The sequence below is a fragment of the Schistocerca serialis genome, chromosome 9 (assembly GCF_023864345.2).
Source record: "Schistocerca serialis cubense isolate TAMUIC-IGC-003099 chromosome 9, iqSchSeri2.2, whole genome shotgun sequence".
Taxonomy (NCBI): domain Eukaryota; kingdom Metazoa; phylum Arthropoda; class Insecta; order Orthoptera; family Acrididae; genus Schistocerca; species Schistocerca serialis.
In genome coordinates this window covers 141553508-141579048 of record NC_064646.1, presented here as the reverse complement: position 1 = coordinate 141579048, position 25541 = coordinate 141553508, and the positions used below count along the sequence as shown (strand labels likewise).

General features: G+C 44.0%; 1 protein-coding gene across 1 annotated transcript in view; it reads left to right on the top strand.

Moving 5' to 3' along the window:
• The window catches only part of LOC126419425 (uncharacterized), a 135009-nt gene that overhangs the window by 97367 nt on the left and 12101 nt on the right, over positions 1-25541 (top strand). The window contains exon 4 of the mRNA XM_050086613.1: positions 23009-23275. Within this exon, the coding sequence (XP_049942570.1) occupies positions 23009-23275 (267 nt within the window). The remainder of the gene's footprint in view (positions 1-23008; positions 23276-25541) is intronic.

Sequence of the window (25541 nt, the reverse complement as noted above, 5' to 3'; positions counted from 1 at the left end):
TTCCAGCAGGATAACGCTCGCCCACATACCGTTGTTGTGGCCCAACATGCTCTACAGAGTGTCGGCGTGTTGCCCTCGCCTGCCGGATCAACAGATGTCTTCCAATCGAGCACATATGGCACTTCATCGGACGGCACCTCAAGCGTCATCCACAAACAGCATTGACCGCCCCAGCACTGACTAACTAACTGCATCTGGCGTAATACTCCATCACACAAACTGGTACAACGCAAGCGCGTTTACATGTTTCCATTCACCATTCTGGCGGTTGCACCATTTATTAACGCACCAGCATTTCGCTTTTGCAGTGGCTTATCTAGCGTTTACATTAACCTGTAATCTTGCAGTGTTAATCACTTAAATGTTTCCTAGACCAATATATTCTCGAAATTTCAGTACTCTACATTAATTATTTTTCGGTGCTGCAATTTTTCTTCCGTCATTGTGTACAGATGAGTGTTAATAATTCCTGCCCACCACTTTTTACGCATTACTAAACTAAACTAAACTCCGCCCGAAGAGGCCATGAAGGCCCAACGGTACCGACCGGCCGCCGTGTCATCCTCAGCCCACTGGCGTCACTGGATGCAGATATGGAGGGGCATGTGGTCAGCACACCGCTCTCTCGATCGTATGTCAGTTTACGAGACCGGAGCCGCTACTTCTCCATCAAGTAGCTCCTCAGTTTGCCTCACAAGGGCTGAGTGCACCCCGCTTGCCAACAGCACTCAGCAGACCAGATGGACACCCATCCAAGTGCTAGCCCAGCCCGACAGCACTTATCTTCGGTCATCTGACGGGAATCGGACCTTTTACACATTGCTACAAAAGAAATGCACAGCAGTTAACGACCATGATGTCATCATAGCAACTGTGGTCGCTAAAGATGAAAATTTAATCAAAAAGGCTAGGAGAGTATTTCTGCTAGAAAGAGCAGATAAGCAGTTGTTAGCGAACCCACTTAGACAAGGAACTGACATCATTTAGTTCCAACATGATGGACGTACAGGTATTACGGGCAACGTTTAAACAGATTGATTCGTACTCTGAAGAACTGGATTTAGGAAGGAAAAGACATACCGTGGTTTAAAAACGAAATTCGGGAAATGCTGAGGAAGCAACGGCTGTTCGACTCTAAGTTCAAAGGAAAACGCGCAAATGACGACAGGCTAAAGTTAGTAGAGAACAATGCGCCTGTAAAAAGATCGATGCAGGAAGCATAAAATAAATTCCATCATCATACCTTAGCCAAAGATCTTGCCGAGAACTGGAGAAAATTCTGATCCTGTGTAAAAATGCTAGTTGGGAGTAAAACTTCCACGCAGTCACTCGTTGACCAATCTGGTGTGTGGCGGTAGAAGGTAGTGGAAGGCAAACCTAAGTTTTTTTTCCTTTTTTGCGTTTAAAAAATCATTCACGCAGGAGAATTGAACAAAAATGTCGTCCTTTGATCATTGCACAGGCTCCCGACAAACAACTGAAAGAGTTGAAAAGAAATAAGTCGCTAGGTCCGAATGGAATCTAAATTCGGTTTACAAAGAGTGCTCTACAGCATTGGCCCCTTTCTTAGCTTGCATTTATAGCGAATCTCTCGCCCAGAGCAAAGTCCCAAGGGACTGAAAGAAACGCATGTGACTCATGAATACAAGAAAAGTAAAAGAATGGACGCGCAGAATTACAGATAAATATCTTTAACATTAGCTTGCTGCGGAATTCTTGAACATATCCTCAGTTCGAAGGTAACAAATTTCCTTGAGACGGAAAAGCTTCTGTCCACGAATCAGCACGTTTTCAGAAACTCAGCTTGCCCTTTGCTCAAATGAATGGAGGCTAAGAGGCAAATTCCATAATCCTAGATTTTCGAAAAGTGTTCGATGCGGTGCCCCATTTCCGGCTGTTAACGCAGGTCCGAGCACACGGAATAGGTTCCCGGATATATAAGTATATAGTTCTGGCAACACCGGCCATGACCTCCTTCTGCTGTGCGGATGCACACACATTCCCAGAACTCTTACGGGACTTGGTAAGTAATGAGTGTGCTGGGGTGGGATACCGCGAATGTAGTGTGTGGACATGTAGGGTGAGAATGTGGGTCTCGCGGGAGGCGTGCGCGAGATAGTTCCTGCAGTCGCACTATCCTCTGTGTCCTCGGTGGCTCAGATGGATAGAGCGTCTGCCATGTAAGCAGGAGATCCCAAGTTCGAGTCCCCGTCGGAGCACACATTCTCACCCGTCCCCGTTGATATATATCAACGCCCGTCGTCAGCTGACGGTATTAATATAGTTCTAATTAGGTTCCCAGATAGATGGATGGCTCGAAGACCCCATACGTTGTCCTCGACGGTTAGTGTTCATCAGAGACAACAGCATCGTCAGGAGTGTCCCAAGGAAGTATGATAGGGCAGTTGTTATTTACTATAAAAACAAATTGGAGGACAGGGTGAGCAGCAATCTGTGGCTGTTTGCTGATGGCGCTTTAGTTTACGGGAGGTGTCGCCGCTGAGTGATTTTTGGAAGATACAAGATGACTTAGACAAAATTTCTACTTGGTGTGATGAATGTAGAAAAATGAAAGTTAATGCAGATGGTTAGGAAAAGCAAACCCATAATGTTCGAAAACAACATTAGTAATATGCTGTTAAACACATTCACATTGATTACACATCTAGAGGAAACGTTTCAAAACGATATAAAATGGAACGGGCATATAAACACTGTAGTAGGGAAGGCGAATGGTCAACTTCGGTTTATCGGGAGAATTTTAGGGAAGTGTGGTTCACCTGTAAAGGACACCACATGTAGGACACTACTGCGACCGGTTCTTGAGTGCTGCTTGAGTGTTTGGTATCCATACCAGGTCGGATTAAAGGAATACATAGAAAACATTGAGAGGCCGCTTTCTAGATTTGTTACCAGCTGGTTCGAACAACACACAAATATTACAGAGATGCTTCGGGCACTCAAATAGGAATCCCTGGTGCGTAGGCGACGTTCTTTTCAAGGAAAAATATTAATAAATCTGAGAATCGGCATTTGAAGCTGACTACAGAGTGTTCCTATTACCGTCAACACACGTTTTGCTTGAGGACCACGGAGGTAAGATACAGGGAAACTAGGTCTCTCACAGGCGCATATAGGCAGTCCTTTCTCCTTCGCTCAGATTGGGAGTGGAACAGGAATTGAAATGACTAATAGTGGTACAGGGTACCCTCCGCCATGCACCGAATGATGGCTTGTGCAGTACGTATGTAGACGCAGATGTAGGAGGTGATGGTTCGCCTTCAGTGGGACCCGGCAGCCACGGAAGAATATAGGTCCATTTAGTATCACAGCTTGGGCTGTTCCATTCCCTCCGAGTTTATTCTCGAGGCTAATAATATGTTTGTAGACAGGCATACGATGGCGGCGTTGACGATACACACGTCCACGAGGCATAGGGCTTCAATGCTGTTGCAGGCAGAGCTCACAGCGGAATGGTTCCGCTGGAGTGCACTGCCCGCTTATATAGAGGAAGAGTGACATTGATTACGTAACGCGCTGATGATCCCACATGCTTCTGTGATCTCTCGCCGGGCTAGGGTCATACTGGTGATGTGACCAGGTGTTTCATCTCTATGGATAAGGTCACAGTAGATCATAGTTGTTGCAAAGATTACTCTGAGGTCTTGGTGCGGGCACAGTTTATGGAGGTTGTCGTAACTATAGCTGATTTCTGTTGTGGATCATCAGCTCTGGTCTGGCCCTGACGTCGAAAACCTAGTGCTCCACGTGATCTGTGATGACGCCTTGCAGCTAAGTCGGGGTCTGGCGTAAAGTGCAAGCCGAGATGAGGGTAACAGGAGCTCGAGTACGGATTGTGGGCTGATGAAGATGGTCTTAGAAAATCAAACAGTATGCACGATACGAGGGTTGGAACTTAAATAGTGACAACTATTTATTCACAACCGATACAAAAGAGTTACGTGTTTGCACCTGTTACTGTCCTTCAAAGTAGTCACCAGCGTTGTGTAGAAACCGTTGTCATTGATGTGGAAGGCGTAGTATACCGTTAGCAGAGCCTTTTCTGTTGGTGGTGCGAATGGAGCGGCCTACTGCCTGTCGAATCTCTGGAACAGTTCTGAACCAAATGCCACGAAGTGGTTCCTTCATCTTCGGAATCAAATGCACAGTATTACTGTTCGTTTTTGGAGAATCACCTGCGACCAGCTTTGCGAAAGAAGCGGCGACACTTTCTGCGCAACCCACCCATTATTTTGCACGAGAATGCGCGGGTGCACACTGCTCAAGCTGTGGCTGCTCTGTTCGGTCGATGGGTCTGGAAAGTACTGTACTCCCAGGACTTAAGTCCCTGTGACTTTGATTTGATTCCGAAGATGAAGGAACCACTTTGTGGCATTCGCTTCAGAACTATTCCAGAGATTCGACAGGCAGTAGACCGCTCCATTCGCACCATCAACAGAACAGGCTCTGCTAACGGTATACTACGCCTTCCACATCGCTGGCAACGTGTTCTACACAACGCTGGTGACTACTTTGAAGGACAGTAACAGGTGCAAACACGTAACTCTTTGGTATCGGCTGTGAATAAATAGTTGTCACTATTTAAGTTCCAACCCTCGTATGTGCCAATGCAAACTTTCGTCTGACTGCTGCCATTTATCATTTTTGCAAAGAACTTTGTAAAGATATTCTTACTTCTCAGTAGCTACGAGTAAAACTAACTTTATGGCATCTGTTGAAGACATAACATGGGCGTCTTCAGCACCATTTCATTTCGGTTAAGAATTTACTCCGGTGTCCTCCCTGAACAGTTATTAGTACTTCGTGAAGTAGTAGCTCCTTTTCTTTGACTGAGGCTTCTTAACAATAGGTTATGGGAAATTCTTTCAGGATACTTTGCACGTTGTTATCCATAGCAGACCACAATGCCTCATTCATAGTCAGATCGGTGTCTGGCCACAAAGGCGTGAGAGATAGAGCATCGACATTCGTGTGTTGGGCCGTGGGTCGATAATGTAATTAATAATTATAAATGTTCAGAAATATTACCTGTGCCACTGTTGGTGGCCCGTATTGTCTGAGAGCTTTTATAATGGCGAAATAGCATGGTCACTGGCTTATGATTAGTTAGCAGATGGAATGTTGTACCATACAGGAATACATGAAAAGTTTTCATGTCGGAGAATATTGCTGATGCCCGTTTTTGGAACAGTTCATTTGTGATAATGCCAGATTCCTAGAGGCGAACGCTATCGCATGTTCCCTAGCATCAGAAAGTTAGTAGGACAGCGTTACACCACCACCACATTCAGAAACATCAGTAACTATAGTCAGACACATGTTTGGCATAAGGCTGGGAGGTAGGGAATAGATCGAAGACGTCTGATGTCCACTCAAACTGTACAACCTCCTTGTGGAGTCTATTGCAAAGATATGCTAGATCCTTGCTGCAGGATGCTAATGAAAACTCTAGCAATGATGTATATATTCATCAGTGCACCTACAGCTGTTGAATCAGTGCCTTGTTTCTCAAGGTTAATTCGCACAGTGTTGAAATGGAGTCAAAATGGTTCAAATGGCTCTGAGCACTATGGGACTTAACTTCTGAGGTCATCAGTCCCCTATAACTTAGAACTACTTAAACCTAACTAACCTAAGGACATCACACACGTCCATGCCCGAGGCAGGATTCGAACCTGCGACCGTAGCGGTCACGCGGTTCCAAACTGAAGCGCCTAGCACCGCACGGCCACACCGACCGGCCAATGGAGTCAAAAGCTATCAAGCAATCCACCTACATAATCTGGAGTTTCATGGTTTTTCAAAATGCTTCCGTCAATCATCTCCTTTCCACAAGCTCCTTTCGTACAGTAACTGATGGAAAGAGTATGTAGTTGGTTCTAATCATAGCTAAAGTTACTAGTTCCTCATCAGTTGATGTTTTTTCAGCATCCTCCACCTCTTCTCTATTGTTAATTTCTTCAAACCCCTAAATGAGCTCATAAGGTCTACAATTACTTTAGCAGATAATATTTTCAGTCAAGTTACTCTAACGGGAGCCACTTGGTCAGCCTAGTGTTCTCTGAGGGCTGAGATAGATCACTATTCTATTGACTCTTAAGTGGCTCTGCAGGGAAACAGTTCCCAATTTGTTTCATTCATATCTGCAGCTGTTTTCAGCAATCTGTTAATAAGAATGATCATTGTGTCGTTCCTCTGCAGCATTGTTTGCATTTATTTCTCTACTTCATTGCAACTTCATTACAATTACACTTCATAAAGTCTGATTTGATGATCAGCCACGACTGAGGATCATATTAGTAAGATTGAGAAATCCGCTTCAGTTGTAAATGATAGATTAGATTATTACTTGTTCGATAGATCATGAATACGACACTCGTAATAATGTGGAATGTGTGAGGTTAATAAAAGGTGTCTATACAAGATATTACATTACACAAAATATTAAATGACACTTAATTTGGGGGGGGGGGGGTTGAGGAAATTACCCACTTACTACATCCAAAAATTCATCTAATAAGTAGAAGGAGTTGCCATTAAGAAATTCTTTTAATTTCCTTTTAAATGCTATATGGCTATCTGTCAGACTTTTGATGCTATTAGGTAAGTGACCAAAGACTTTTGTGGCAGCATAATTTACCCCCTTCTGAGCCAAATTTAGATTTAACCTTGAGTAGTGAAGATCATCCTTTCTCCTAGTGTTGTAGCCATGTACACTGCTATTACTTTTGAATTCGTTCGGATTGTTAATAACAAATTTCATAAGTGAATATATATATTGTGAGGCTACAGTGAAGATCTCTAGCTCTTTAAATAAGTGTCTGCAGATGATCTTGGATGATCTCCAGCAATTATTCTGATTACACGCTTTTGTGCAATGAACACTCTTTTACTCAATGATAGGTTACTCCAGAATATGATGCCATACGTAAGCAGAGAATGAAAATAAGCATGGTAAGCTATTTTACTGAGATGTATATCGCCAAAATTTGCAATGACCCTAATAACATAAGTAGCTGAACTCAAACGTTTCAGCAGATCCTCAGTGTGTTTTTTCCAGTTCAACCCCTAATCAACGCATACTCCTAGAAATGTTGAATATTCTACCTTAGCTACCGATTTCTGATCGAAGTCTATATTTATTAATGGTGTTATTCCATTTACTGTGTGAAAATGTATATACTAATATACACTCCTGGAAATGGAAAAAAGAACACATTGACACCGGTGTGTCAGACCCACCATACTTGCTCCGGACACTGCGAGAGGGCTGTACAAGCAATGATCACACGCACGGCAAAGCGGACACACCAGGAACCGCGGTGTTGGCCGTCGAATGGCGCTAGCTGCTCAGCATTTGTGCACCGCCGCCGTCAGTGTCAGCCAGTTTGCCGTGGCATACGGAGCTCCATCGCAGTCTTTAACACTGGTAGCATGCCGCGACAGCGTGGACGTGAACCGTATGTGCAGTTGACGGACTTTGAGCGAGGGCGTATAGTGGGCATGCGGGAGGCCGGGTGGACGTACCGCCGAATTGCTCAACACGTGGGGCGTGAGGTCTCCACAGTACATCGATGTTGTCGCCAGTGGTCGGCGGAAGGTGCACGTGCCCGTCGACCTGGGACCGGACCGCAGCGACGCACGGATGCACGCCAAGACCGTAGGATCCTACGCAGTGCCGTAGGGGACCGCACCGCCACTTCCCAGCAAATTAGGGACACTGTTGCTCCTGGGGTATCGGCGAGGACCATTCACAACCGTCTCCATGAAGCTGGGCTACGGTCCCGCACGCCGTTAAGCCGTCTTCCACTCACGCCCCAACATCGTGCAGCCCGCCTCCAGTGGTGTGGCGACAGGTGTGAATGGAGGGACGAATGGAGACGTGTCGTCTTCAGCGATGAGAGTCGCTTCTGCCTTGGTGCCAATGATGGTCGTATGCGTGTTTGGCGCCGTGCAGGTGAGCGCCACAATCAGGACTGCATACGACCGAGGCACACAGGGCCAACACCCGGCATCATGGTGTGGGGAGCGATCTCCTACACTAGCCGTACACCACTGGTGATCGTCGAGGGGACACTGAATAGTGCACGGTACATCCAAACCGTCATCGAACCCATCGTTCTACCATTCCTAGACCGGCAAGGGAACTTGCTGTTCCAACAGGACAATGCACGTCCGCATGTATCCCGTGCCACCCAACGTGCTCTAGAAGGTGTAAGTCAACTACCCTGGCCAGCAAGATCTCCGGATCTGTCCCGCATTGAGCATGTTTGGGACTGGATGAAGCGTCGTCTCACGCGGTCTGCACGTCCAGCACGAACGCTGGTCCAACTGAGGCGCCAGGTGGAAATGGCATGGCAAGCCGTTCCACAGGACTACATCCAGTATCTCTACGATTGTCTCCATGGGAAAATAGCAGCCTGCATTGCTGCGAAAAGTGGATATATACTGTACTAGTGCCGACATTGTGCATGCTCTGTTGCCTGTGTCTATGTGCCTGTGGTTCTGTCAGTGTGATCATGTGATGTATCTGACCCCAGGAATGTGTCAATAAAGTTTCCCCTTCCTGGGACAATGAATTCACGGTGTTCTTATTTCAATTTCCAGGAGTGTATATTAAGAACAGCAGAGGACCCAAAACCGAACCTTGCGGCTCCCCATTCTTGATTGTACCCCAGTTTGAGAAATCACCAGTTTTTTGCATATAATGTGAACTGCTTATTTCAACTTTCTGCACTCTTCCAGTTAGGTATGATTTAAACTATTTGAGCACTGTCCCATTCATACCACAGTACTTGAGCTTATCTAGAAGTATTCCATGATTTATACAATCAAAAGCCTTTGATAGATCACAAAAAATCCCAATGGGTCACTTCCGGTTACTCAGAGCATTTAACATTTCATTACTGAAAGTATATATAGCATTTTCCGTTGAAAAACCCTTCTGGAAACCAAACTGACATTTTGTTAAAACTTTATTTTTACAAAGGTGTGAAGCTACTCTACAATACATTACTTTTTCAAGAATTTTGGATAAGGCAGTCAGAAGAGAGATTGAGCGGTAGTTGTTGACATCAGACGTATCCCCTTTTTATGCAGTGGTTTAACAATGGCATATTTCAGTCTATCTGGGAAAATACCCTGCTTCAGAGAGCTATTACACATGTGGCTAAGAATCCCACTTATTTCTTGGGAACAGGCTATTTTTTTATCAGCACGCTTAGTTTCAGGTACTGTTGCTCGATTGTGGGATGCTAAACACTGCAACAAGAAGTGGGGGAAATGCTTTAATACGATGTTTGACTTACAAGGCAAAACGGATAAAGGCTAGATTAACGGCTGCTTACTCAAATAGCTTGTCAAATCATGGGTGTGCGACGGGCCAGTTAATCACAATACATTTAAACCCATGCATATCTGACATTGGGATATACAACAAAAAACCCTACATTGTACAGGGGATCATGACTCAGACAAAAAGAGAAGTATGGGACTGCTAGAGAAACGCCCTTTTCGCCAGCACACAGGACACTAAGTGTGCGACCAGTTTGGCCTAACAGCTTGGGCGTGGCGCCACAGGAGACCGGTACATGAACATGTCGGTTTGGAGACTGAAAGTAAAATCGCTAACCGGTAAATGTAGAACCCTGACGACACAAATGAGAGGAAACTGTAGTGTAGCGCAGAAAATTACAAATAAATATGATTTATTCAGCTCTTTAATCCAGATTCCTGATTTATCTGGATTTTCCCCCCTTTTCCGTGTTCGGAGGCGAAAATGTGCGGTTTACCGTTGGAACGGTACACCATATGTACATCTATTGTGTTGGCGCCGCAGGTAGCAGCAAGTTCACCTGTCTGGAAAATGACGGTGATGCTGGTTACGGGATAATGATGGCTGACGAAATTTGCATTGCCGCCTGTTGTACTACAGAGAATAATGCCTCATGCGGAGGCAACGGCTCAGCTGGAAAAAAAGTAATGGATTACCTAGCACATCACCGGAACTAGGAAAATAGAGACAGAGAGAGAGAGAGAGAGAGAGAGAGTCGGGACTCACAGAGCGCCAGCAGACGACTCCACCACAAACGCTTCCCACAACAGCAAAACAATACACACAAAATGACACAGAAGTGTAAGTATGTCAAGCGCAATGAAAGTGCTGTGTGCAAATGCTAATACGAACATATACGTAGAAGACGAAGAAGAGTGGAATAAACAATAAAAACGTAACGAAAAGAATAAAAACTGTTTATTATAAGTGAAGCATGCGAGCTGTTAATGCTCAAAACAGATAAAATTGTAAGAGAAAAAACTAATTTGTTCAGTGACCACTCGAAGTGCTTTGCAACAAGGCAAAACGGAATAAGTCTTTTCTTACAGTAGCTAGGGACGGCAACTAACCGATATAACGTGTATATGTCCATCTGCGGAAAAAAGACATAAAAAAGAAGACAACCTGTATTATTATTATTATTATTAACTGTATTACAATTACGCATCACTTTAAAAATATAAATAGAATATGTACATAACTCACAAATATACAGACGTGTTAGTAATATAAATACAAATAGACTGAAGCGCCAAAGAAACCTGTGTAGACTTAACATCTGAGGTCATCAGTCCCCTAGAACTTAGAACTACTTAAACCTAACTAACCTAAGGACATCACACACATCCATGCCCGAGGCAGGATCCGAACCTGCGTCCGTAGCAGTCGCGCGGTTCCGGACTGAAGCGCCTAGAACAGCTCGGTCACAGCGGCCGGCAAGACAACAGTTGTCTGGCGCAGTTGTTACATCGGTTACAGCTGCTACAATGGCAGGTTATCAAGATTTAACTGAGTTTGAACGTGATGTTATTGGGCGCAGGAGCGGTGGGACACAGCATCTCTGAGGTAGCAATGAAGATTTTCCCGTAAGACCATTTCATGAGTGTACCGTGAATATCAGGAATCCGATAAAACATCAAATCTCCGACATCGCTGTGGCCAGGAAAAGATCCTGCAAGAACGGGACCAACGACGACTGATGAGAATCGTTCAACGTGACAGAAGTGCAACCCTTCCGCAAGTTGCTGCAGATTTCAATGCTGGGCCATCAACGAGTGTCAGTGTGTGAACCATTCAACGAAACATCATCGATATGGGTTTTCGGAGCCGAAGGCCCACTCGTGTACCCTTGATGACTGCACGACGCAAAGCTTTCCAGCTCGCCTGGGACCGGTCAACACCGACATTGTACTGTTGATAACTGGAAACATGTTGCCCGGTTGGACTAGTCCCGTTTCAAATTGAATAGAGCGGATAGACGTGTACGGGTATGGAGACAACCTCACGAATTCATGGACTGTGCATGTCAGCAGGAGACTGTTCAAGCTGATGGAGGTTCTGTAGTGGGGTGGGGCGTGTGCAGTTGGAGTGATATGGGAGGACCGCTGATATGCCTAGATACGACTCTGACAGGTGACACGTACATAAGCAACCTGTGTGGTAACCTGCATCAATTCATGTCCACTGTGCATTCTGATGGATTGGGCAATTCCAGCTGGACAAAGCGACACCCCGCACGTTCAGAATTGCTACAGAGTGGTTCCAGGAATACTCTTCTGAGTTTAAACGCTTCCACTGGCCACCAAACTTCGCAGACATGAAAATTATTGAGAATATTTGGGATGCCTTGCTACGTGCTGTTCAGAAGAATCCCGTCGTAGTCTTATGAATTTATGGACAGCACTGCATGATTCATGGTGTCAGTTCCCTCCAGCACTACTTCCGACAAAAGTCGAGTCCATGCCACGTCGTGTTGCGGCACTTCTGCGTGCTCGCGGGGGCCCTCCCCGATATTAGGCAGGTGTACCAGTTTCTTTGGCTCTTCAGAGTAGAATATGTTCATACTTTACAAATTTAGTGACGTGTTATTTATATAAGTTAGCACATGTGCTGTAGCGTCCAAGGCGTCGGAGGAGTTGCCGGAGTACGAATTTTGAAATCATTCCTCAACAATATGTCTGAAAGCCTGTCTTGGAAAGCTACTGGTGCACTGCACACCGGCAATCTTTTTCCATCTGCACGGTGGGTCACTGCATGTCCTGTGGTTCGTCCAGATCCTGTTAAGTGTACTCCGCATCCTCCAGGAAGACCAAGCTCACAAGCTTTATTATTGGCTTGGAAACAGCTCTGGAGCTTTGGTGGGTTCTTATTATACCATCCTTCTCCCCAAGCTTCGTGGAGATTGAAGTCAAAGTTCGCCAGGTCGCTAGCTGCTCTGAGTGGGGAAAGTCTGTAGCGAAATCTGTTGATTGGGATAGCAGATATGTCCTTATGAATTAGTGGCTGCTGGTTGTTGCAGATTTTCTTATATTTCCTTACAAGTTTATTCTTTTTTTCTAAGGGTAGTTTGTGGGCAGCGGCCCAGCACAGATCTCCAGCATGCGGGAGTGGATTTGCTTGTAGCAGCAACATTCTGCATTGTTTGATTTAGTTACGTACCCACCCGTCTCCTGTGGCTGGTGTTTATTCAGACAGGGCTGTAATATTCTGCCGCTGAGTAGGCAAGACCGAGGGCAGATGCTCATAAGTTCGGAGCTTCAGAATCTCATGTTGTACAACTCAATTTTTGCAGAATATTATTACTTAACGTTAGTTTAGCTGCAGTCTTTCTTAGATGTTGTGTAAATGACACCGTTCTGCCAAGTATAACTACAAGGTACTGTGGATACTTTTTATGGGCCAGGCGGTTAACCTCGAAAAATATGTACATTTATCGGATGGTTAGAATAATGAAAGCAAGTCGATTCATGTTTGCTAAGATTCGTTTCAGGTCCCAATTTAACGAAAATATTGTCCCATTGTGCTTGGGACTTTTGTTAATATATCTTCGGTGCTGTGTTGCTGTCGCCCAATCATTAGCATAAGCAAATTGCCTGGAATGAGTGGCTCGCATGTCTGAAACATACACTCTAAATTCAGCGGAGCTAGGTGTGACCCTTGAGGTAGGCCACTGTCGAGGGTCTTGGTGGTATTACCTATAATTACCTGAAGTAGTCTTTCAGTCAGCATATTGTTAAGAATTTGTGCTGTTCTTCTGCAGAGTATTATATTGAGCGGCTGATAGACAACATACTGCCTTCACACGCTATCGTAAGTGCTGTCACATCAATAAACACAGCAGAGGTCTTTAGTTGTTTCTGAAACCCAGCTTTGTGTAAGTTGTCAATGAAAGGAAGTCATCCACACAGCTGTGGCTTGGTCGGAATCCGGCCAGTTCAATAGGAATCTTTCCAAGTACCTCGATACGTGTCTTGTCATACAGCAGCTTCTCGAGTAGTTTTTTCATCTTAGTCAGAATGGGAGGAGGACCCGCCAGAATCGCCGAGAGCGCTGACGCGCTGCTTCCTGGACTCGAGTAGGCGCGCCGGCCACGAGCCGAATCCGCCTGGCGGATTAACGACGAGGGCCGGTGTCCCAGCCAGCCTGGATGTGGTTTTTAGGCGGTTTTACACATCCTTCTAGGTGAATGCCGGGCTGGTCCCCACGTTCTGCCTCAGTTACATAGCTCGCAGACATCTGAACACATTCGCACTGTCATTTGGGAGGACGACGGTTCAATCCCGCGTCCGGCCATCCTGATTTAGGTTTTCCGTGATTTCCCTAAATCGCTCCAGGAAAATGCCGGGATGGTTCCTTTGAAAGGGCACAGCCGACTTCCTTCCCCGTCCTTCCCTAATCAGATGAGACCGATGACCTCGCTGTCTGGTCTCCTTCCCCCAAACAGCCCCAACCCAACATTCGCGCTGTCCCATGGTTTCACTCGACGCAGACAGTTTGAGTACACTAATTTCTTCCTGGGGGGCACGGGGTGGCGACAGGAAGGGCATCCGGCCAGCCCTTAAAAATTAACGTGTTGCATCCGATTAACCAGCAGACCCCACAAGTCGGGGTTAATGCTTGGAAAGAGAGAGCCAGAATGGCAGTAGGACGATAGCTTTCAGTTTTGTTGTTGGGTTTACCTGGTTTTAAGATATCAGTGACCATCTGTTTCATAACAAACAAATAAATTTTTTTATTTAGTTAAAAGTTTTTCTCCATATAAAACTTTGTTTAAGATATATCTGAAAGATCTACAACTATACCTACATACATACTCTGCAACCCACTCTATATTGTATGTAGAAGAGTACCTTGTATCACTACTGGTCATTTGCATTCTTATTCCACTAGAAAGTGGGGCGAGGGAAAAACGACTATCTATATGTCTCCTTACGAGCTCTTTCCCTTATATTATTTTCAGGGTCCTTAGTGAAATCTACGTTGGCGTCAGTGCAAGGTCTTTATAAATGATTAAAGCGATTTCATAGATTTGTTGGAGCTGTATTATTTGACATATTGTCACAGAACTTTGCACACACATAGAAAAACTTGAAAAGCTTTCTCACATAATACAAGTGGTCCATGTGGGCTCCCCTACTTATTCTGCAGACATCAAGTCTGTAATCTAGTTCTTCCCACGTTCGGCGCAGCGTGCCCCTATCAATCTGTTCAAAAATACTGTTACTGCGAGCTCGCAGTTTTTGTAGGTTTGTTGGTACAGGAGACGTAAACACAATCTTTCACATAATCCCAAACAAAAAATTGCGTGGGGTTACGTCGAGACAGCGAGTAAGAGACGACATGAATGGCTGATTACCGCCACCATGACTCACCCATCGGTTTCTCAATTTCCTGTTGAAGAATTCACGAATGCCATGATGGAAGTGCGTTGGAGCACCGTCCTGTTGGTAGATGAGACCCACACTGTCGGCCTCCTGTTGTTGCATGAGCCAGTTTTCAAGCATGTCCAGATAAGGCGCCCTGTAACGGTCTTTTCGCAGAAGAAAAAGGGGCGGTAAACTTTAAACCCTGAGACTGCACAGAATACATTAACTTTTGGTGAATCTCAGATGTGCTCCACGATAGTGTGGGTAGCCTCTGTCCCTAAAATTCGTACCTTGCGCCTGTTCAGTGTACTATTCACAAAAAATGTTGCCTAATCACTAGTGGAAGATGAGTTTCTCACAAAAGCCGTTACCTTCCGTAAGGTACTGCAACTGCGCCGCAAATTCAAAGTGTCTGACTTGTCATCAGGAGTCAAGGCTTGTAGCAATTGCAAGCGGTAAGTCTACAGCTTCAGTCGTTTCTTGTAGATCTTGCGAACAGTCAGCTGTGCTATGCTTGCTCTTTCCGTCGACTTCTGTAGCTACGTGCTAAACTCTCCCGCACGCGGTCAACCGTTTCTTCGCCTACAGCTGGTCGACCCGATGACTTCCCCTTGCAGAGGCATCCTGAAGTTTTAAACTGCGCGTAGTATCGCCAAATGGAGTTGGCATTTGGTAGATCTTTGCTGAACTTCGTTCTGGAATGTCGTTACACTGTTAAGGCAGACAGATATGAATCCATTTCAAACACAAGATACGCTTTGTAGGCGCCTGTCGCCATCTTGCCTAATTGCTCACTGCTGCGCTCTCGTACAGAAAATTGAAGCGCAACTGCAACGATAAAAAACTTTTTGAGGTTTTCTACATGAGTGCTGAGTTTTGTGACGACATGTCAATTAATGTAACTATAGTGCATTTATGAAATCGCTTAAATCATTAAAATAACCATGTAGAATCATTGTGCAGTAAGCTCCAAATGCAGGCTCTGCAAATTTGCTCAGTAGCGCTTCACGAAAAAAACAGCGTCTTTGCATCAGAGGGAAGTTCACGAAGCATCTCTGTAACATTTGTGTATCGATTGGAACTCCCGATAACAAATACGGCAGCATTCCTGCGAATCGCTGCGACGTCTTCCTTTAATCAGTCTTGATTCAAATTCGAAAAACTAGAATGGTTGCAGTAGAGTCCTATACGCCATCCACTTTATAGATGCGTTACACTTTGCTACAGATCTCCCAATAAATCTTAGTCGACCGTTCTCCTTCCCTGCTAGTACTCTTAAAGTGTTCATTCCACTTCGTGTTTCTATGGAACGTCACATCTTGTATTTGAACATTATAGGACTCATCAGTTTCCTGGAAATCTAGGGATATGTAATCCGTCTGTTGCCCTCATCCATGGCTCAGACGATATCACGTGGGAAAATGGCAAGCTGAGTGTCGCACGAGCGATGCTTTCTAAAGCCGTACAGTTTTGTGCTCATAAACTTTTACGTCTAATGGAAACGTGTTACCTTAGAACTTAGAATAGGTTCAAGTATTCTGCAGAAAACCGATTTAAGGATATAGGTCTGTAACTCTGGGGGTCCATTCATTTACCCTTCTTATATACAGGAGTCACCTATGCTTGTTTTTTTTCAGTCATTTCGGACTTCGCGCTGAGTGAGAGATTCGCGATGAATGCAAACTAAGCACGATTGTTTTCTCAAATTTAACTAGCGTATTTTTGTATAGCCGTTGAAATACTAGTACAAAGGCCCCAGACCATGTCAATCACTTATTGCTGACCGTCAGAAAAATAAACGCTGGACACCTTTCTGAAAATGTTTTAAGTAACTCAGCATCACGTCGAGAGAGATGATCCTGAAATTCTGTATTCTTTTGCCTAAGTTATTTTATTTGTTTTTCTATAGTTTCTGATGGTTGGCAAAAATGCGAATAGTCCCATTTACAGCACAGTTATTGTTTTCTCTACTAGTAGTTTTGTTTGTTAGTCGGTAATGTATTTTAGTGTAAAATCTGCTGTACTTCCTTATGGTAAACCCATTTTTGTGTTCAAACTTTCCTCTCATTACGAACCCGTAAATCAAATCTCGAGAATGGAAGATGCAGAGCTGAAAGAGTATAAGCCTTTAACTTGAATTTTGGAGGAACATTCAAAGTCCCTTCCGTAACGCGAATCAGCAAAATTCATTGCACGCACACAAACATTAGCAACTGAAAATGAATCAGCATGTTTACAAGAACATATCTATATTTTTCATCTCATTGTTCTTAGGAAATGCATGAACCTTAATTCTTAACCTTTTCTTCCTTTTTCTACAGTTATTAGTACATCTTGCGATCACAGAGTAAACCACATTTTTAAATGAAAACAATTCAGAACACACTTTCACAGCCACCCCTATATTGATAAATATAGCGAAACACCGCACTTATTCGTCAGTCACCGAAAAGAGCTTACACTCATGTAAACAACGCTGTATTCATTCTAAAGCGCAGAGACCATACAACAGGTTAGGGTAGCGGCGAGCTCCTGAGAGCTGGAAGAGTCGGTTTTGCTGCCAGCACCACAGCTTTCTACTGCGCACACGCCTCGTCACCCCTGCTATATATTCTAGTAATTGTGCCCTTAACTGTTAGGCTGAGCACACCTTCAAGACTAACTCGAGGTTTCATTACCTCTTAAGTTTGCATCTAAGATTTCCAAACTACGGCCAGAAATTCTTCTGCAGGCTTCATGACAGTTGCGCCATTAGCGGAATTGACTCTGTGGAGTGCCGTGGCTTATGCTGCCACAACGGATGCATATATATGATATGATATGATTGAAATATACTAAAGTGAAATGAATGGAAAACTTCAGTGGCAATGAAAGGTTGAACCAGGTCTGGAGAACTGCCTAACGATTAAGTTGACTGCCGCTAATAAACAAAAAACCTGCGTTCGGGTTCCAGTGTGGCACAGATTTTAGGTTCTGACTGGCATAAATACACGTAGACGTTATTCTGCACAGTCTTGGGATGTGCCTTCATCGTCCTGTGCAGAAAAAGAATGGCAACCTAATATGTTAGTTTGTTGGGCTGCTGTTCACATAATTTTTTTAAAAAACAGTCGCCAATACTGTTCATAAGAAATGCTTGTCTTTTTGTAGTGCGTTCAGTTATCTCCACTGCTATGGTTCCTTGGAAATTGTTAACCATTGTTCATGAATTAACAAAGAAAAATTAAAACATGACAACACAGACAGTTCTCCTTTACAGCAGAAACAAGATGGCGGTCAAAGCCAAGCTTTTCTCAGTTTAAACATCGATATGTCGATGCTGCTTTTCTCTGCCACTTGCAATGTCTTCTGCACATATTGCTATCTTATTTCCCATGTTGGTCGACGAACTGAATTACAATACGATAGACATCGAAAATTTGATATTAAAATGACAGTATTACCTTAAGATATCGCCTAGATATATTAATGTCGTGTTCAGAGTATATAATCAAACTGAAGAAGCAACAGAAACTTTGTCAAGTAGACTTAATAATTTACATAAAAACATCCACTTCACCATAGAACATCAGAAAGATTAAAAAAACATTTATTTTAGACGTGGCAGTGCCTAATACAAACCACACTTGAACATTAATGCACACAGAAAACCAACAAACAAGTTGAATTCGGAGCCGTCTTATTCAGTGTACAGAAATTTCCAACTAGCGCTGCCGAATATGATACAAAAAAGAATACATAACTGTGGTTATCATAAACGCTAAATATGTGCTCTTTTACAACACGTAACAGAAAGTAAAGTTATACAAATTAACATAGCCACTATCCACAACAACATACAAAAAACGGCGTATATAAATATACCTTATTCCGGAGTTATTTCAGACAAAATAGTTAAGTTGTTTAAAAACACAGATATCAAGGTCGCTTTTCGCAAGGAAAAAACTGGTGCATGATATCTCACCATCAGCTGAGAAACTGAGTAAATACACTCCTGGAAATGGAAAAAAGAACACATTGACACCGGTGTGTCAGACCCACCATACTTGCTCCGGACACTGCGAGAGGGCTGTACAAGCAATGATCACACGCACGGCACAGCGGACACACCAGGGACCGCGGTGTTGGCCGTCGAATGGCGCTAGCTGCGCAGCATTTGTGCACCGCCGCCGTCAGTGTCAGCCAGTTTGCCGTGGCATACGGAGCTCCATCGCAGTCTTTAACACTGGTAGCATGCCGCGACAGCGTGGACGTGAACCGTATGTGCAGTTGACGGACTTTGAGCGAGGGCGTATAGTGGGCATGCGGCAGGCCGGGTGGACGTACCGCCGAATTGCTCAACACGTGGGGCGTGAGGTCTCCACAGTACATCGATGTTGTCGCCAGTGGTCGGCGGAAGGTGCACGTGCCCGTCGACCAGGGACCGGACCGCAGCGACGCACGGATGCACGCCAAGACCGTAGGATCCTACGCAGTGCCGTAGGGGACCGCACCGCCACTTCCCAGCAAATTAGGGACACTGTTGCTCCTGGGGTATCGGCGAGGACCATTCGCAACCGTCTCCATGAAGCTGGGCTTCGGTCCCGCACACCGTTAGGCCGTCTTCCGCTCACGCCCCAACATCGTGCAGCCCGCCTCCAGTGGTGTCGCGACAGGCGTGAATGAAGGGACGAATGGAGACGTGTCGTCTTCAGCGATGAGAGTCGCTTCTGCCTTGGTGCCAATGATGGTCGTATGCGTGTTTGGCACCGTGCAGGTGAGCGCCACAATCACGACTGCATACGACCGAGGCACACAGGGCCAACACCCGGCATCATGGTGTGGGGAGCGATCTCCTACACCGGCCGTATACCACTGGTGATCGTCGAGGGGACACTGAATAGTGCACGGTACATCCAAACCGTCATCGAACCCATCGTTCTACCATTCCTAGACCGGCAAGGGAACTTGCTGTTCCAACAGGACAACGCACGTCCGCATGTATCCCGTGCCACCCAACGTGCTCTAGAAGGTGTAAGTCAACTACCCTGGCCAGCAAGATCTCCGGATCTGTCCCCCATTGAGCATGTTTGGGACTGGATGAAGCGTCGTCTCACGCGGTCTGCACGTCCAGCACGAACACTGGTCCAACTGAGGCGCCAGGTGGAAATGGCATGGCAAGTCGTTCCACAGGACTACATCCAGCATCTCTACGATCGTCTCCATGGGAGAATAGCAGCCTGCATTGCTGCGAGAGGTGGATATACACTGTACTAGTGCCGACATTGTGCATGCTCTGTTGCCTGTGTCTATATGCCTGTGGTTCTGTCAGTGTGATCATGTGATGTATCTGACCCCAGGAATGTGTCAATAAAGTTTCCCCTTCCTGGGACAATGAATTCACTGTGTTCTTATTTCTATTTCCAGGAGTGTATTTCGTTGGCCAAACAATTAGAAATCTTAGAACACGTTTTAAAGAACACATAGACTGTTTCACACTTGATGAACTATAGCAAAGCGTATAGACGAAACAGGACACTGTTGCAGTACAGAGCACTCTTAAAGTACTATGTACTTTAGAGAAAAGATGGAAAATAAACTCCATGAAGGAAATGGTAATACTCCTCTATGATCACACGTGAAAAAATGAGATCATAAATGCAATTACAAAGTTGAAAAACTCACATTCAACAGTTCCAATTCATTTCCGCTAAAGTAGAAAAAACATAATAGTTAAGAATATTTATAAATGTATTCCAGAGATATCTTTGTAATTCTTCAAAATAACTTCTAGACTCCTTTTCATATCAAATTATCAACGTAATATAGTTCGTCGACCAACTTCAGAGATAAGACAGCAAGGTGTTTACAAGAAGTGCCTTTATTTGTATATACTTCACGAGAGGTACTGTGGCTGCGTTCCTTTCAAAGATATCCTTTGCCTTTCTCGAAAGCATAGATAGATGTCTCTGTTGTCGAAGTATAGTCGTGATTTCGGCAGCCATTCCATCAGCTGAATTAAAGCGGAAGCTCTTTATATATTCAGCTGCTTCCGACACTGCAAATTTGGAAACTACTGCTGTCTTTTCATTCTTTGAAAGTGAGAAGCTGCCCAATTCATTCTCGTTATTTACAAAGCGGTATGTAGTACTTAAAAGTGCTTACGAGACTCCCCCAATGCTAAATAAATATGCTGGTTGTGTGAAGTATGTTGTAATCTACGCTAAAATTACAACTATTCTCTGAAAGTGAGTACCTGTCAGCTGCATACTAGTTATTTACATAGGGATAAGTGTTACAAAAATACTTAAGGAGCAGCTCCCCCATTGCTAAATAAATGTGCTGGTTGTGTGAAATATGCTCTAATTTGAGCGAAAAAATTACAATTCACTATCAGGAAAGTAAACTCTTCCTTTACTCCTGAAAGTCACTGAAACAACGACAAAAAGTACCAGCAGGAATATGCCTGCACCAGTACCAGAATATATTTCGACCGCATGTTTCCTTTATTTGAAGACGATTCTGTTTGGAAAATAAATCTGCTAAAATAACTAGCTCGCAAATTTTCTTTTATACTTTATAGGCGGCTGAAAGTGTGACTAAGTCACCTTTCAATTCTTTCTCATAGGCGTCAGTCAGTTTCATGTTTTTCGTTCTGACAATGAGTGGCAGTTTGTTTTTACCAGCCACTCAACGTGTTTTGAATATTTACTCGCATTTCCATGTTGCATTCTTAATTTGTAAATTGTTGAAATAGCAAGACCCAGAAGATATCAGGAACGTGAAGGTTGATAATAAAACTTTTGTCAATGACAGCACACGAAGGAAAATTATCGTATTTGAAATTGCACATCTTCAACCACAACATAAGAAGTTACCATTATACCACTGTTATGGCATACAACTTGGAACTTTGTTCTGTTTCATGCCTTCTGAGACCTTTACATGCCGATAACTTATTATCTGAAATTTAATATCAGCAGACTGTACCTTTCTGATAGATCCTCAGTGTGATAGTATATTGGGACAGCATTTATTTATAGGACATAAGTTATAATGTGGTTTTAGTATAAAACGCCAAAGATACGAGCTTGACGAGATTCAATATGGCCTCAGCCTGGTGCTTCAGTCAAAGATTATCTTTGAGAGGACCACTGCACCTTTCGTAACAAGTATGCAAATAAAAGCACGTGTTTAGAAGACATTGCATCGACTTACCGACAGTTAAATAGAAACAAGCATTATTTTGATCGCCATCTTGTTTCTGTTGCACAGGGGAGGTGATTGTGGTGTCGTGTTTGAAGTTTTCTTTGCAAGTTCATGGACAATGGTCAACAAGATCCAAGGAGCCGTCACAGTGGACGTAATTGAACACACTACAGGAAGACAGCCGTTACATAAAACAACGTGTGTGATAATTTTTTTTTTTAATATGTCAACTGCAGACCAACGTATGAACATATTAGATTATCCTTCTCTCTCTCCATAGGATGACCAGAGCTCATGCCAAGACTATACAGAACACGTTTGACATCTACGTGTACTTTAGTTAAATGTTTTTCTATTGGCATTGTAGCCTGAAGGTGAAGTTCATACCTCGAAATGTGTTGCTTTTTTCTTTTGTTTCTTGTCTGACATGGTTCGCAGGAGAGCTTCCGTAAAGTTTGGAAGGTAGGAGACGAGGTACTGGCAGAAGTAAAACTGTCAGGAGGGGTCGTGAATCGTGCTTGAGTAGCTAAGATAGCAGAGCACTTGCCCGCGAAAGGGAAAGGTCCCGAGTTTGAGTCTCGGTCCGGCACACGGATTTAATCTTCGAGGAAGTTTCACATCAGCGCACACTGAGCTGCAGAGTGAAAATCGTATTCAACAGATTTTGTGACTGACATCGCTATCTGAAAAAAAAACGTCTAATATTTTTGAAACAATCGCAATCGTTTAACAGTCAACACGGCTATAAGTTGTTTGATTCATTTCACTTCACGGTATTTCATTATTAGAAAAAAAATAAAATTCACAGTTACCAAAAATTCGGCCATACTTCTCTAAGGCGCCTCGTGCAAGATGATTTCCGCTGCAAAAGGAGTACCGGCCGGAGTGGCCGAGAGGTTCCAGGCGCTACAGTCTGGAACCGCGCGACCGCTACGGTCGCAGGTTCGAATCCTGCCTCGGGCATGGATGTGTGTGATGTCCTTAGGTTAGATAGGTTTAAGTAGTTCTAAGTTCTAGGGGACTGATGACCTCCGCAGTTAAGTCCCATAGTGCTCAGAGCCATTTGAACCATTTTGCAAAAGCAGTGTGTGTTGCACAGGTGGAGCTGGAGGTGCTGCTCCTGGACACGGCCCCAGAGGGCGCGCTGGTGCCGGCAACCTCCTTCTGCGTGGACGGCGTGCGCGTGGACAGCATGGTCCTGCACATCGCCTTCGCCTGCGTGTGTGCGGGGGCGGCTCCCTGCGTTCGCAAGTGCTGCGAGGACGGCGAGGCCTACGACCCCGATGGCGACGGCCTCTGCGCAGATGTCTCGGACGAGGAGTGGGAAAGGGACCCGGATATCGCCTACTGGCGGCCTACGCTGCAGGTCTGTACCAACCACTAGAGAGGGCGTGCGCAGCGGTCTAAAACTGCACTGTTGTTGTTGTTGTTGTTGTTGTTGTGGTCTTCAGTCCTGAGACTGTTTTGATGTAGCTCTCCATGCTACTCTACCCTGTGCAAGCTTCTTCGTCTCCCAGTACCCACTGCAGCCTACATCCTTCTGAATCTGCGTAGTGTATTCATCTCTTGGTCTCCCTCTACGATTTTAACCCTCCACCCTGCCCTCCAATACTAAATCGGTGATCCCTTGATGCCTCAGAATACGTCCTACCAACCGATCCCATCTTCTGGTCAAGTTGTGCACATACTTCTCTTCTCCCCAATTCTATTCAATACCTCCTCATTAGTTATGTGATCTACCCATCTAATCTTCAGCATTTCTTCTGTAGCATCACATTTCGAAAGCTTCTATTCTCTTCTTGTCCAAACTATTTATCGTCCATGTTTCACTTCCATACACGGCTACACTCCATACAAATACTTTCAGAAACGACTTCCTGACACTTAAATCTATACTCGATGTTAACAAATTTCTCTTCTTCAGAAACGCATTCCTTGCCATTGCCATTTTATATCCTCTCTACTTCGACCATCATCTGTTATTTTGCTCCCCAAATAGCAAAACTCCTTTACTACTTTAAGCGTCTCATTTCCTAATCTAATTCCCGCAGCATCACCCGATTTAATTCGACTACATTCCATTAGCCTCGTTTTGCTTTCGTTGATGTTCATCTTATACCCTCCTTTCAAAACACTGTCCATTCCGTTGAACTGCTCTTCCAAGTCCTTTGCTGCCTCTGACAGAATTACAATGTCATCCGCGAACCTCAAAGTTTTTATCTCTTCTCCATGGATTTTAATACCTACTCCGAATTTTTCTTTTATTTCCTTCACTGCTTGCACAATATACAGATTGAATAACATTGGGGATAGGCTACAACCCTGTCTAACTCCCTTCCCAACCACTGCTTCCCTTTCATGTCCCTCGACTCTTGTAACTGCCATCTGGTTTCTGTACAAATTGTAAATAGCCTTTCGCTCCCTGTATTTTACCCCCGCCACCTTCAGAATTTGAAAGAGAGTATTCCAGTCAACATTGTCAAAAGCTTTCTTTAAGTCTACAAATGCTAGAAACGTATGTTTGCCTTTCCTTAATTTTTCTTGTAAGATACGTCTTAGGGTCAGTATTGCCTCACGTGTTCCAACATTTCTACGGAATCCAAACTGCACTGCGCAGCAGAATTAAAGGATCACTTTTTCAGACATAATTCCAACCCATTGCGACGAGTAAGTTAGAAAGTCGGTGATATACTCTTTCTACCGGGTCAATCAATAAACTGTTCTCCCAACCAGTTTCAACAACAAGGGACAAACAATCAGATATCTTTAACGGTAATTATTAGGGAAAGGATTAATTCGCCCCAGCGCTTCACTTTAGATTTTGCATTTATTGTCACACCCTATAACACTACTGTCCGTTACTGCTATACCATAACCTTAAAGTTGGAGTCAGGTCGTGAAATAAAACTATCTTGTTAAAGCAATTATGGTATAAAGCAACAGAGCAGTGTTACCTTCTGAGAGGAATTTTACTATGCTGATCGTGTTGTACCTAACGGAGGTGGCTTATCGGAAGCTAAAGTAAGAATTACGTAAATATTTAAACAGTAAGAAACAATATTTTACCTAACTACACTGTTCAAAGAATAAAGAAAACATTCGCCAGCCTAATTAGGCAAGATAATGATTGATGTTCTTGTTCAAGAAAATAGGTATGAGTAACTTTAACGGACAAACACAACCTATATTTTGCCACACGCGAATGCAATGAACTCTGACACCTGCATATATTAACGTTAAGTCTGGAGTTGACAGAGTAGAACAAATTATTTGCATAAATATAACAGATAACAATACACACTATTACTTTCAGGGCTTATTCAAACTGAATGGTCTTTATAACATTACTATTAATATACACTGTAGAATCACAAATTGGACATAGGTTCAGTATTACTTTTGAAACATTTTCCTAGCTGACATAAAATTGTAAATGTAGTTCATTGCAAAATTATGAACTGGTCACAGGTTAAATCTCTCTCAGCTAAATACTTTTCTAATTAGAATGAAAGTTAAATGGAATTCACTAACAGAATACTTATCACTGTCTTTTGAATAAAGATGTTACTGTATTCATAGATAGTTGTCTTTCTATTGATCCTTATGTAGCATGAGCACGATAGGCAAACTAT